General features: G+C 37.8%; 1 protein-coding gene across 1 annotated transcript in view; it reads right to left on the bottom strand.

Moving 5' to 3' along the window:
* TRIO (trio Rho guanine nucleotide exchange factor) overlaps nt 1–13,015 on the bottom strand; it is a gene marked incomplete at both ends in the record, with an annotated part of 224,759 nt that overhangs the window by 92,619 nt on the left and 119,125 nt on the right. The window contains 6 exons of the mRNA XM_079534003.1: nt 1,031–1,145; nt 2,544–2,693; nt 3,583–3,774; nt 5,006–5,125; nt 8,727–8,893; nt 9,489–9,684. Coding sequence (XP_079390129.1) covers nt 1,031–1,145; nt 2,544–2,693; nt 3,583–3,774; nt 5,006–5,125; nt 8,727–8,893; nt 9,489–9,684 — 940 coding nt within the window. The remainder of the gene's footprint in view (nt 1–1,030; nt 1,146–2,543; nt 2,694–3,582; nt 3,775–5,005; nt 5,126–8,726; nt 8,894–9,488; nt 9,685–13,015) is intronic.

Below are 13,015 nucleotides of genomic sequence, written 5' to 3'. Positions count from 1 at the left end.
TTTTGTCTTACAGAGTTCTCTAAATGGTGGTATCTTGGGGATGGGGTAATCCTTTGCCTTATCTGCACGTGAAAGCTTCAACTCTCACAGTCCGATTATTTCTCTAGAAATATCCAATATACTATTATCTTTCTAAAAGGAAAAATTCAGCAGAGGGAGATTTTCAATTTGAGCACCATTGAGATACATGGATAAGCTTAACACAAACTGTTTTCCTGTTCTAGGAAAAAGAAGAAGTGACCACGTGTCCTTTTCTGGTAGAATAACAAAATGATTTAGCACGGAAGTGATGTCTGGAAGTCATCTACTCCAATCTCATCTTTGAAGCAATTAAAAATTTGCAGAGGCAAAGATTCCACTACCTCTCTAGACTACCTGTTCTACTCAGTGCTTTCTCACTCTTGTTTTTTCCTTATAGGCATTCCGATATTTCCTTTCTGCAACTGTTTCTTCTGAGTTTGGCTCCATCTTCTGTGCAACTCCCCTTTAGGTAGCTGTGAGCAGCAATTAAGACAACTAGATTTCTCTGTTTCTGAGTCTATAGCATGAGCCATAGTTTCAAAATGCATCAAACCTACCTCATCCATCACTTATGCATATCCTATCAATTTCTGCACTTTTGCCACTTTCTCCCTTGAAGATTTCTCAACTCGTTTCCCCACAACACAAGTTACACCTCAATGTTACACTATGCTGAATTACCCCTAACAAAAGCCAGGCTTCACGTAATGGCTCTTTCCTGCATCACCATTGCTACTACTTACCTGCACATGAAATTTGAACATGATGCTGATAGGACAAATTGCAAGAAGATTACATGTAAGAAGGGATAAATTCAGAGCAAATTAATGCGAGTATAAGAGAATTTGATGACCGGAAACTCTTTGCAAGTGTGAGAACAATTTTAGTTACTTTATGCAAAGCCTGACAGAACCACTTCCACTTGTACAGGCATCAGTCCCCCATCATCAAACACACCGCAGCATATGGCGATCAGACTCTTTGGACAGAAAAAGAAGAAACCCCTTACTTTTGACTTGCTGTTCAGGTGCCTTGATGTGTGTCACCATCCCTGGCATGTTTACGCTATTCCTGTGCAGGTATTTCAGGAAAACATCAGCATTCCTCCGGGCCAGCGTGCAAGCCTAGAGAGTCAGCAGTATTACTTTCTTTGAAGATGCACATGTAGAAAACCAGAAAGATATGAAGGACCTTCCTCTCTCCCTCTCCCCCTTTTTGTGCATATCTCACTCTCTATACTTTTAAAAAGTGCTGCTTTTTAAGTTCTCCTACAAATAAGTCAAGCTAACCAGTAAAACCATTTCTCCAACAAACAGCAGTTAATCCTTACTTACAAACAAAATAAACAATTTTTATCTGAAGAGCCTAAAAGCAATTACCTCTAGAGCTTTCAGCATGACTCAGATATCACAGAGAAGTTTGTTTTGTGTATCTGCCACTTGAAATGATTTATTGCATAAACAGAGTGCACGTGCTTCTGACATCACCTGGATATGCTTAACATCCACCAATGTTTTAGACAATAAACGATGGCTCTGCTGAAGTGAAACCAAAAGTGCTCAGATATGAAGACATGCCCTTAAAAGGCCTTGAGAACTTTCAGTCCTCACTCAGCTCAGCTGCCTTCTTCATCTTAATATACACCAAGTACTATACGTGGCCTGACTGTCTTATTTCTAAAAAGCACAACATGAAACACAGTTTTAAAAGGTTAGATAAACGTTGCATAGTTATATCCAGTAATGAAGATATTAAGTCATTTTTCAAATTATTTTAACACAATACTGGAAAAATCACGTGCCAGCAGCTGAAAGATATATTTGGTAGCATACTTGGAGCTAAGTTAGTGTATTTTTTAATGTTACCATCCATTCATTGAGAACAAAAAAACTTTCAAAAAACTGAGTTATATACTGTGAAATCTTCCAAGATGACACAAGGAAAAAGACTCTGGTTATAGGCTTAGTTATGCTGCTTTACAAGCATCCATTAGACTTTTACTCAGCATGATTAGTAGCCCCTTCATTAGAACATTAGACAGATTGAAAACCTTTCACTTATCTGTAGGTTATTAGAGAACAGCCAACTATTCCCAGATGCTTGTCTAGCAATTTTCTCCTGTACTGGTAGTTCAAGTACATACAAGAGTTGCACAGGCAGCTGTAACACTATATAACTGTCACTTCTTTTCTAACGCAGCAGCTTTTAAGTATTTTTTTTTAGAATGACAGTTGCTCAAAGCAGTGATTCCCAATTCCACTTCAGTCACAGTGGGAGACCTGACACCTACTGAAGTTCAGCAGGAAATACTTTTATAAAACTGGCTACAATTTTATGAACTTGGCTATGTTCTCCTAATCACCATCAGAAGCAGTTATCATGCCACTTCTGACATCTTCGCAGCTCTGGACAGATACCTAGCTTTTAACTGGGCACTGCACTGTTGCTTACTGCATACATTTCAGTACCATAATTGTGAGTTTTTTAAGAGACAGAAAACAATGAAAAGTGAAAAAACATACCTTTAGGAATGCCTCCTTCTGTTCCAAGTGTTTGCTTATCATGGGGGTAACATGATCTGTTTCGGAGTTGGGACCCAGCTTGTCTGCTCCCCCGCACCAGTCTTCTTCCCGCTTATACTCTTGCTCCAGGCTTTCCAATACACTGCACACCTATCAGGCAGAAGGAGTTCAACTCACACATAATTCAGCACAACAAAAATTCCTAATTCATTCCTAATGCAAGAAAAAAGAATCTGAAAACCAATCTACCCTATACACATAACTTAGATTCAAACATGTTCTGACTGGGATTTAAAGAGAGGCAACAAACTTAGGCTTTACTTTTACAAGTGTTGGCCTTCCTAAGTGCATTTGCTGAAGAGGCTCTTTCTAATGAAGCTGATTTTCTCCTATCTCTCTATCTGTGCAGTACAGGATGAGCATCAGACATTATTACAGAGGAAGCAGCCTTACCAACCTCCTCACTAACTGATCTGCTGACTAATCAAATTAAATTGATTCTTCTCTAACTTTCATACAAAAAAACACAATAATCATCTGAAATACCTCCTTTAAACCTCCGTGCAACTTGCTTATGGTTTAAGCAATATCTTGATACAAACAGAAACTCAAACACTCATACAGTGTATTTCATTTTGGAAATGTTTTACAAGCCTTTCTTCAATTAAGAATCTGAAGAATGTTAAAGGGGAGAGAGACAGGAGAGGTTGACAGAGATTTGAATCTTCACTAATAACCACTGCACTTTGCACTTGGTAATGTACCTTCTTCGAATTTTGCTAACTGAAGCGAACATACCCTGACCAAATACTGTAGTCCATTAATAGTTACCACAATTTGTGTACTGTTTATTTAGAAACACATGGTTTGTGTTCCTAAGGCAGCCGAGAAAATAATTTGCTGTTTGCATTTTTTGTAATAAATGAGTAAACAGAAGTGAATATAACCAAATCTAGTTAACCAAGTCTTCTAGATAGTGCTGCTTTATGCCACAGTGAAGAATTCACCAAAGCTAACAGATCAAATAGCATTTCTGTACCTGTTCAGAAGTTTTATAGAAGGCAACAGAGGCATTCACAAGCTTGAGACGGTCCTCCATCTTGAGCATCAGTTGTTGCCAATGGGAAGCAACCTTTTCTGCACACTCCCTGATCATATCCATGTCATAGTGATTAGCCTGCAGCATTGCTTCTGCTTTCTGCTGAACCTGAAGGGCACTTTGATGTGTTTTCTGAAAAGAGGTGGAATTCAGGATTTCAGCAGGGCAATTGAGTTCATTTTCTTGAAGACTGCAAAGGCTCACATTTCCACTCTGTCAGTGACACTTCTATACACACACACTCATAAACTAAACAGAACCGCTTAATATTAGTCATTGTACAACTTCACTATGCCAACAGAAAGAAAAGAAATCCTATGGAGATTAATCAGTAAATCAACAGTGATTAGCTGCCTATAATGAAAACTACTGCATAATATTCAGTCACACACCTCATATTTATGTCACAAATTTCTCTATAATCATGAATTCCAAGTTGATTTTCTTTTCCTTCAATATGAGGATGAGGGAAAAAATAGAGATGGAAACGATTTATCTTATTTCGACTTGATTGCTATTTCTGTCCACAAAGCTTTAAGGCAGTCTATTGTGCATTAATATTAAACAAAGGTGCAAGCACGTAGAGATTCATAACCAGCAAAGTTTTCATTTTAGTTCCCTGTGTAAACATACACTTGCCTAAATTCTTCAGGATTAAACTATACTAAGCATGATTATATCTGAATCCAGAGTGACCCAAAAACCACAGAATTCAACGTTTCTCATCACCTATCCTTAAACTGGTGAAAACCCAAAGGTCATATGATTTTTATACTTAAAAGTTACCAAAGCTCTCAAAATGAGGGTACACGTAGCTCAAACTGTAAAAAACAGAGAGCAAAACACAGAACTTCATAAAAATTGCAGAACATGAAACAATTACTACAAGACTACAAGAATAATTTTCCAAACAACCAGAACATTACATTTTCAGCTAAAGTTCTTTAAAAAGAACATTATATCCAATCAATGTCACCACAAGTCCCTCAACAGTGCATACAAATTACTAAAACCATGTTCCAGTGATTAAGAGCTCTGCATAATTTTTGTTCAGATGACCAATCCAATATATTTAGTTTGAAATCAAAGCAGGGGGGAGGACACATGGCCATACACAAATTTCAGTAAAATCTGAACAAAAATGGAAACATTAAAAGACAAGACCATATCAGAATACACACACATTTTGATTTTCTAAAATCAGAACACACAACACTGATGTGTGCAGCTTTGTTTATTCTCAACATTAATAATTAGCATTATATTATTGCAATAAGAAGGGGAAACATCCCTTACATCTCCGTAGTGCAATGATATGCAACATAGAAATTCTTGGTGACAGTCACTGAAACAGTGCTTTTACCTCTATTGCATGTTGAAACTGCTCGTGTTCCCTCTGTAACTGTTCTGCCTCTTGCAAAGAGCTAGCAGTGATAAGGCCAGCGTTTAACATCGACTCCCCATTGCGGATCCAGCCCAAGACCTGTAACAAAGGAAAAGACCTTGAAATACGCAGTTCTGCTGCCAGTTAGCAAGAAAAGCACCACTGACAAAAACATTTATGGACAAACATGGTTCTTAAATTGTTGACTAAATAGTTTACTACTTATATTCTCACAGTCAATTATACATTCAATATAACACAATGACATTCACTACAATAAAGTGCCTGTTTCACTTAGCTGACAACTTGTGTCTTTCAGTCAACCATAACATGTTCGTGATTTCAGTTTTTACTGAAGCAAGGTTGTGTTTTCTGAATGACCTCTGGAAAACAGGATCGAATTACAAACAATATTTGCTGAAGAGCCAGAGTCAGTAACAAAAATTGAGGGCATACAGCTTAGTGAAAAGAAAGAAAATAATTCCAAATACTGTTGAGAAAAATGCGACTGTTGCGTGTTTTCTTATTGCTTAAAGATATTTGATTTTCAGCAAGTGCCTTCCTGACTCATGCACTAAATACAGAAGAATTCCATGGTGGAGAGAAACCTCAAAAAATCATACAGCGCATTCCTTGTCGACAGCATGTGTAACCTTAAGGCCCCTCCCTCCGTGCCTTTTCATTGTTTGGAATTTCAGTAACAGGCATCCCACACTTTCACCAGACATTTTTATCATGAGTCTTCTTCCTAATGTCTAACTTTCGAATCTCTCTTGCTTAAATTGTAGCTCACCTGGTTTATCCTGTCTACAAAAAAACAATAATACAATTACGTTTTATCGCCTTCAGCATCATTTTTTTCCCTCCGTCTCCTTTTCCTCAAGAAAGTTATTCTACTTTCCTCTAGGCACCACTCGTCATTGACCCCAGAGTCTTCAACCACTCCCGTACGAGCTTAGCTTCCTAATTTTTCTCACCAATCTTTTATGAGCTCTCTCCAGCTGATAGCTATCAATCCAGTCAAAACCTTTCAATTACTGAGTAAAGCTGGGCATAATTCAGGTTATTCACTGTTGTCTGTGAACTCTTCTGCAAAATTGTTGTCCTGTGCTATGTTTGTTCAGCTGATTATTTCTGCAAGTACACCATGATCTGTAGTTGTCTCTAATAAGACGCATATCCAATGTGCAGCACAATTCTGCATCAAGTGCATCAAGACCATCTTATACTGCAACTTGATGTTTTCTAATGAATGTAAGTATCTTTTCCATTTTCATTTTGCTTCATCTTCAAAAGCAAAGCATAATCTCTGCTCCAACACCAGATTTTCTATCTACAAACACAAACTTCTGGCCTTTTCTTATTCAAGGAAAGGCTTCCAGATCACAGCACAGGGCAAAGAGGGCCATGAAAAATACTGGGAGTCTACTTAAGACACCTAGGAGTTGCTAGCACTCAAGGAAACAAGCCAAGGCAGGCATCAGGAGCAAGAAAAGGGGAAAATTCCTAGGAACTATATAGGTCCAACAGTCAGAAACTAAACTCAGGGGAACTGACTTGTCTCGAAGAACACAACAGGCAAATTTTTAAAATCATTTCTTAATTTCTGCTTTTTCTTATAAAAACATTTCTAAGCTAGATTTCTATATTAAAAATTAATTCTTCCAGCTATAGTACGACAAAACACACAGCTTTTGTGTTAAAATGCATTTGGCCTTCTCTAGAAAATTTACAAAGAAGTAGAATGTTTAAACAGCACTAATTCATGCCACTTGACTTGGCATGCCATCACACACAGCAGATAGCTAACACAGAACCTGCTACTTCAAACACACTGATTAACACTCCTGCTTGCTGCAGATTAGGATGGAAATGCAGGTGGGATTTGCATGAAGGAAGTTATTGCCAGTACTTTCTCCTTGCCCTTCCTCTTCCCCTCTGCTCTGACTTAAAGGGTAACATAAGCTCCAGTAAGCAGCAAGCCTGTTTTCCTTCCCAAGGCTGCTATCTTCTGCTGTTTATTGGCATACTCCCGTCACCTCACTGTTGGAGTGGACCACACACTCCACACATCTTTTCCTCTCCTACTCTTCAGCAGGTTAGGAAAGCATCAATAGACCAACAGCAAAATTGTGGAAATGAAACAGAGAATTTGGAACACTTGAAAGAGTGGCTGCATTAGTAATTGCTTGATTTAAGTTTCTTTTCTTAAAGTGATTTTTACTCTAACTGATCATGATCATGAGACACACCTGTTTCATTATGCAGTCCAACTGAAGTTTTCATATCCATATGGCACTATATGGAGTGCCAGCATACTCATCCTGAACAGTATTCTTGGAGACACTCAAACACTGTGGACTGTGTAAGCACCAAGACCTAAGATCTGAATGTGTGAATCCAAGGCATCCCAAAGTATTCCTGAGGATTCAAGCTTGGACTACACTGCTCTAAACATACAAACACATATGGTGCATCCAAGAACATATATGCACATATATGGTGCATCCAAGAACATACACTATAATCAAAACAAAGAATCTGAGCCATGTAGATGCTGCATGTTAAGGCACTCAAAGCATTCATTCTACTAAGTGAGTATATGGGAGTACTTGCAGTAATAAATAATCCAGTAGCTATATATCTCAGGTGATCAAAGGTTTGGCTGGAAAATGCAAGTGAAGTTCATGCTGAGTCAGATGCTCTCAACTATTTCTGTTTCTACTTTTATGTCCCTATCCTGTATAAAGTGACATTTTCCTTTCCACATTGCTTCTTCTACATACAGCTGTCCCTTCATTACTTTGGTGAGCATCCTTTTCTCCTCCTGTCTGTTGAGGTTTTCCTACACAGTAATTTTTTGTCTGTTTTTACCATCTCTGCACCTATTACATATCAGGTTGACAAAGAAAATTCTTTGTAGGATTTCTTTAAATTTGTTTGTCTTCTGGCCCTATTTTTCTTCCTTCTAGTCTTGATGCACAAAAATTCAATGCCACAAAGCAGAACTGGTACTTAGTTGAGGGAGAAGTATCACTGGATGTTTTTATCTGCTTTTTTGTGCTCACACTAAACCTATGCATATTAGACAAGAATTAACTTGTCACAGAAATCAATCTGAACTGTAACATAACTACACTTCAAGTTCCTCTACTGAGTACTGAAAAGACTCCTTGCAAGTATGCAACCAAAAATGAAGCCAGAAAGAGAGTTTTCTGGTTTTACTACGATAACTTGAGGGATGAACTCTGTAGAAAAATTCCTGTAGTGTCCCAATCCACCAATCTGACATGACTACAAAGCTATATTTATGTAAAGTGTGAGAATACAATAGCAGTAGCATCAGTTTTGGCAGCAAAAAAACCCAAACCAAACCAAAATCAAAAGAAAAATCAAATGAAAACCTTGTTATAATCTTTGATAAAAAGATAGTATCCCATCTACATAACAATAAGCTGAAATTCAAATACGTGACTTATATCCACATACAAATAGGGATCATTACTGCAAATTGAAAAAAATCACTTCAACATTAACACTGGATGAAATTTCTTTAGATTTTCAAATCAAAGTCGTTCCTTCCTTTCTCCAAATGCAAGACTTTATGTAAGCTATTCTTCATTTCTACTTACAGGATTACACTTCCAAGAGGTATGAAAACACCCTTGCTCCCCCAGCTCAGGGCACAACGACTTCGTACCTGCTTGACCTCCGCCTGCAGATGGCGCAGCTGCACGCACTGCTCCAAGTGCTTGCGGTGCTGCTCGGCCGCTACATCCAGCTCCTGCTGCTTCTCATGGAGAAACTCCAGCAGATCCTGAACACGAGTTGCCATGTCTACGTCCCTGTCGCAAAGCAGCTCAACACCTGTTAGCAGACAATCGTTTATAATAGAGTTAAGGCTTTCCAAGACATACAAGGTCATTTCAACTTCTGTAAACTTACTTTTCCAGTTCCCTCTCAAAATGTAACCTCGAGCATTTGCTTAAATAAGCACAGGGTTTTTTTTGCACAATTTTGAAAATATCAAATTATTATTACTACTTTTTTTAAAATTTATTTTAAAAAGCCTGAGATTTAGCCTAGGTAACTGAATACAGGTAAAGAATATCAGTTGAAGGACCGCAACAAATCAGAAAGGAAGATTTGCTGAAAATTATAACTTTGTGAAATTGCTCTGCTTAACTCCTTATCATTTACTCTAATTTTAATTACTTCCTGTGTGGACTCTGTTTTTTAGAAAAGTAAACATTTTCAGGTGTTGCCAACTCCTACTTAACAACTGCACAGCATAATGACAACATAAATTCACCAATGCTACCAAATGACTTGAGTCCAAAGAAAAAAAAAACAATATCTGCATCTCTAGTTTACATTTAACCAGCACATCTACGATTTTTAGACATTCCATAGAAAGTCAACTGGGAAGATCTTATAAAACCTTATGAAGGAGCCATCCTACCAGATGCCTGCACTTCGTTGACATATTGCAGCAGATCCTGTCCTTGGTGGATGACATCAAAGGTCAAATTATTCATGGTCAGGGCTTTGTCTGCATGATGTTGGAGCCTTTGTTCTGCGATTGTAAGATCTTCAGTGTCAAAGTCATTCATCTGTTGAGAGAGCTCATCATTCCAAGACTCGAGGTCTGAAATTATCTGAGAGAAAAGGAGGAAGACAATATTCACTAATCCATTATACAATGTATGTTTGTTTCCAACATTGCATTTAAGATGGCAGTTGGGAACGCATCACTTGTTGATTCAATTCACTGATCAGGTTTGATATAGTTCAGACATGGCTCATTTCCACATGGGCTTTCAGCTTTGGTAAACAATCCAAAAGAATATATCTGATAAACACAACAGCTCTCCTTCAACCAATCTGTGCCTTCTCAAAGTCCCCAACACTGTGGGTATCCCAGCACTGTTTGAAGTATCTGCTCATCTACACATCACTTGTGAAACAGATTTAAAATATTATCTCCACTTCTGAAGGAAACTGTTGACTTAAAACATCCTTTCTGTTCTTCAGACTACACCAAGCAATAATTCATACATCAAGTGCCATCTTAGACTCTGTGAGCACCATCAACTTCTAACAAACAACTGAGAAGCACTGCCTGTCACAGATGGCAGGATACTTAGTGAAAGGAGCAAGAATAAAAAGTAATATATCGCAGTTACATTTGCAAGGATAAATCATTCAGCTACACTAATTTTGGAATTCACTTTCTACCATAAAATGTCCAGAGAAGAGGATTAAGGTTTGTTTTTTTTGTTGTTGTTTTGAATTTTCTTTACATATGTATCATAACAGGAAAGCCTTCCTTGCTCATCCACACAAGTGTGTTTACCAAAACCTGGCTGAAAACATAAAACACTCCTTTTAATTGAGATACAGAACAGTTTTTTGGTATAACAGATAATGCTTACAACTTCTGTTGATCAGAATGGGTGGAATCAGTTCTTATGGCACAGGTTTGATACACCCATTACTTCAGACAGGTCTGCCTAGTTACCACTAAGCCTTTGATCAAATATATTTTTCCAAAGTCTTCAACAGAATTTTGCCACAAGTTACTGCAGATCACTGGGAAAGCAAAACTGTAGATATCAAGAAGAAAGACCATCTTAGCTCTTGAATTCTACAGTTTTTAGGAGTAGGACAAATCAACATGTTAAGAAGAATGTTAATTGATGGGGAAGGGAAACACCCACTCCTATAGCAAGACACAGCAAAAATGACAGTCTGCTGCCAAATTAGCATTAGTGGCAAAATTGCTATCCGCATAAATATCTGTTGTGAGCAGGAGTCTGTCACTACACTTTCCAAGTGGTTCATCACAGTTGTGTAGTTTAACTGTCTCAGTAACTTCAACAGAAACCCTGGAAAAATAAACCTTGTAGAAAAATCCAGTAATTTAAAAGGAAGCAAAGTCAAATAAACTACAAATTTTCTGCAGCCAGCTACAATCTTTCTTGATGGCTTGTTCCCATTCCACTTAAATGGCACTATAAAAAAAATGCACCCAACAATCAGGATAGTTACTTACAAACTCTAATTCCATTCAGCCTGCTCTACCCAAGCACAAACAGGCAGACAAGCTCACATTTCAGAGGCAATAGTGAAAACACAAAAGCTGAAGGACAATGGATGAAAGAAGATATACAAGACAAAGCCTTTAGCTACTGCTTAAAGCTTCTTTCATCTCTCCTTTGTATACTTAAAACAACACACACAATTTACTTAGGAGTTATGAGTGGCTTCCTCTCCACATGCACACAGGTTTCCCCTCTCACAAAGTCCTACACAACTCCCTCATTTGTTTCCCTTTTACTTGATCCATATCCAACCTGTCTCATCATTATCTCCCTCTGATCTTCATCTCCTCTTGACTGACTTGAAATATTTCACAAACTTCCAGTCTTGTTAACAGTCCAGCCTGATAAACTTTTTACTTCCAGGTAATCTCCTTTTCTGCTCTCATGCACCTAGGCCTGCTCCTTCCAGCTAATCTTCAGGAGTTCCAAAATCCTCCTCCTAGCACAGATACCAGCAAATGCCCTTTCAAAATTAATAATGCTGAGCAATGAAAAACTACATGAATTACCCTTTGAAATATGAGAGAGAGTAAAGAGTAGCGAGATGTTTTCTTATTTTTCTTGTAAAAACATGTTGCCATAGTTTTTTTGTCCGTAAAATTGATTAATTTTATACTTTTTCTAACACTGATAAAGCTCAGTGAGTGTGATGCAGTTCCTAAGCTCCGTTACAGAGCAGAATACCCAAACTTCATAACAAGGTTCCAAGTGATAGTGGTGTTACTCTTCACCATAGTCACCATGAAGATCAACAAGAGCACACTTTCCAGCAGCTCTCCATTTGGGATAACACTATGTTCATAGTTCTCTAAAAACCATGGAAAACATCTAAAAGTTGCTTCCTCAAATTATCCTCTGCATTATGAAAGACCTCAGAAATCAGATTTACCATCTCATTTTCATCTAGGTCAGCTAAAAACATTCATAAATGTAGTTAGACTTGGTGAAACAGAAAACCATGTGTTGAAGAAGACTGCAAAACTCCAGTGTCTTTCAGACACTGACTTCCTAAACATAACTGAAAAAATGGATTTTATCGAATGGGGCTCATTTGTGTCACTGTTTTAAAATTAAATCCAATCCACCACCCCTCAGATCCAAGCCCAACAACTTGCCTACCTTACTATTAATTTGGGTGAAAATACAGCAATCGATATTGTAAACTGACATACCACAGGAGATTGCTGTGATTAAGCTTCAGTTTTTTATATTAATAAAATTTTTATTTTAAGTAGATTAGAGCCATCAGGTCCCCTCACACTATTCTCAGATTTGTCTGATAAAAATGACAGGTAGTTTAAAGAGGTCAACACTGCGTGCAACTTCAGCAAAGAGATTTTGCTGATACTGTATCCAAACAACAACAACAAAGAACAATAGCAAAAATGGTAACTTGTTCCCATACTATTTTGTGGGGTTAAGATCATGGCCTATACTTCATTTGAAGTAGTTTGAAAGACCCTGTACAAGAACATGACATTCCCTGTCCCTTTTAAAAGATGAGGAAACCTATGATTCAAATAAATAATGTCAGCATGGTCCTACATCCATTCAGAAGGTAAGAAGTCATAGTGCACATCACAGCTGGGGTTCCTAACAATGGCAGAAGACCTTATATTCTTTCAGCAGTAATTAGGTGGCTCAAGATTTCAGCCATTAGGAACGCACTGTGCAAATCTGAAACTTACTGAGTGCCAAGTTAAGGACAAAAATAAAATGTTAAGCCCCGCCTGCATTCTTCAAGGCTTCTCCTGCAAGTTCTGCTTTACAAGTGACACTTTGTTTTTCAGTAGGAGCCTGCTCTGAAAGTTTTATCAAGGTAGTTAGCATTAATTAAACAAAAAAGTGAATGACTAATAGACAACTAGAGAAACAACCACAAATT

The sequence above is a fragment of the Tetrao urogallus genome (genome assembly GCF_951394365.1).
Source record: "Tetrao urogallus genome assembly, chromosome: 3".
NCBI lineage: Eukaryota > Metazoa > Chordata > Aves > Galliformes > Phasianidae > Tetrao > Tetrao urogallus.
This window is presented reverse-complemented; position numbering and strand designations above follow the sequence as displayed.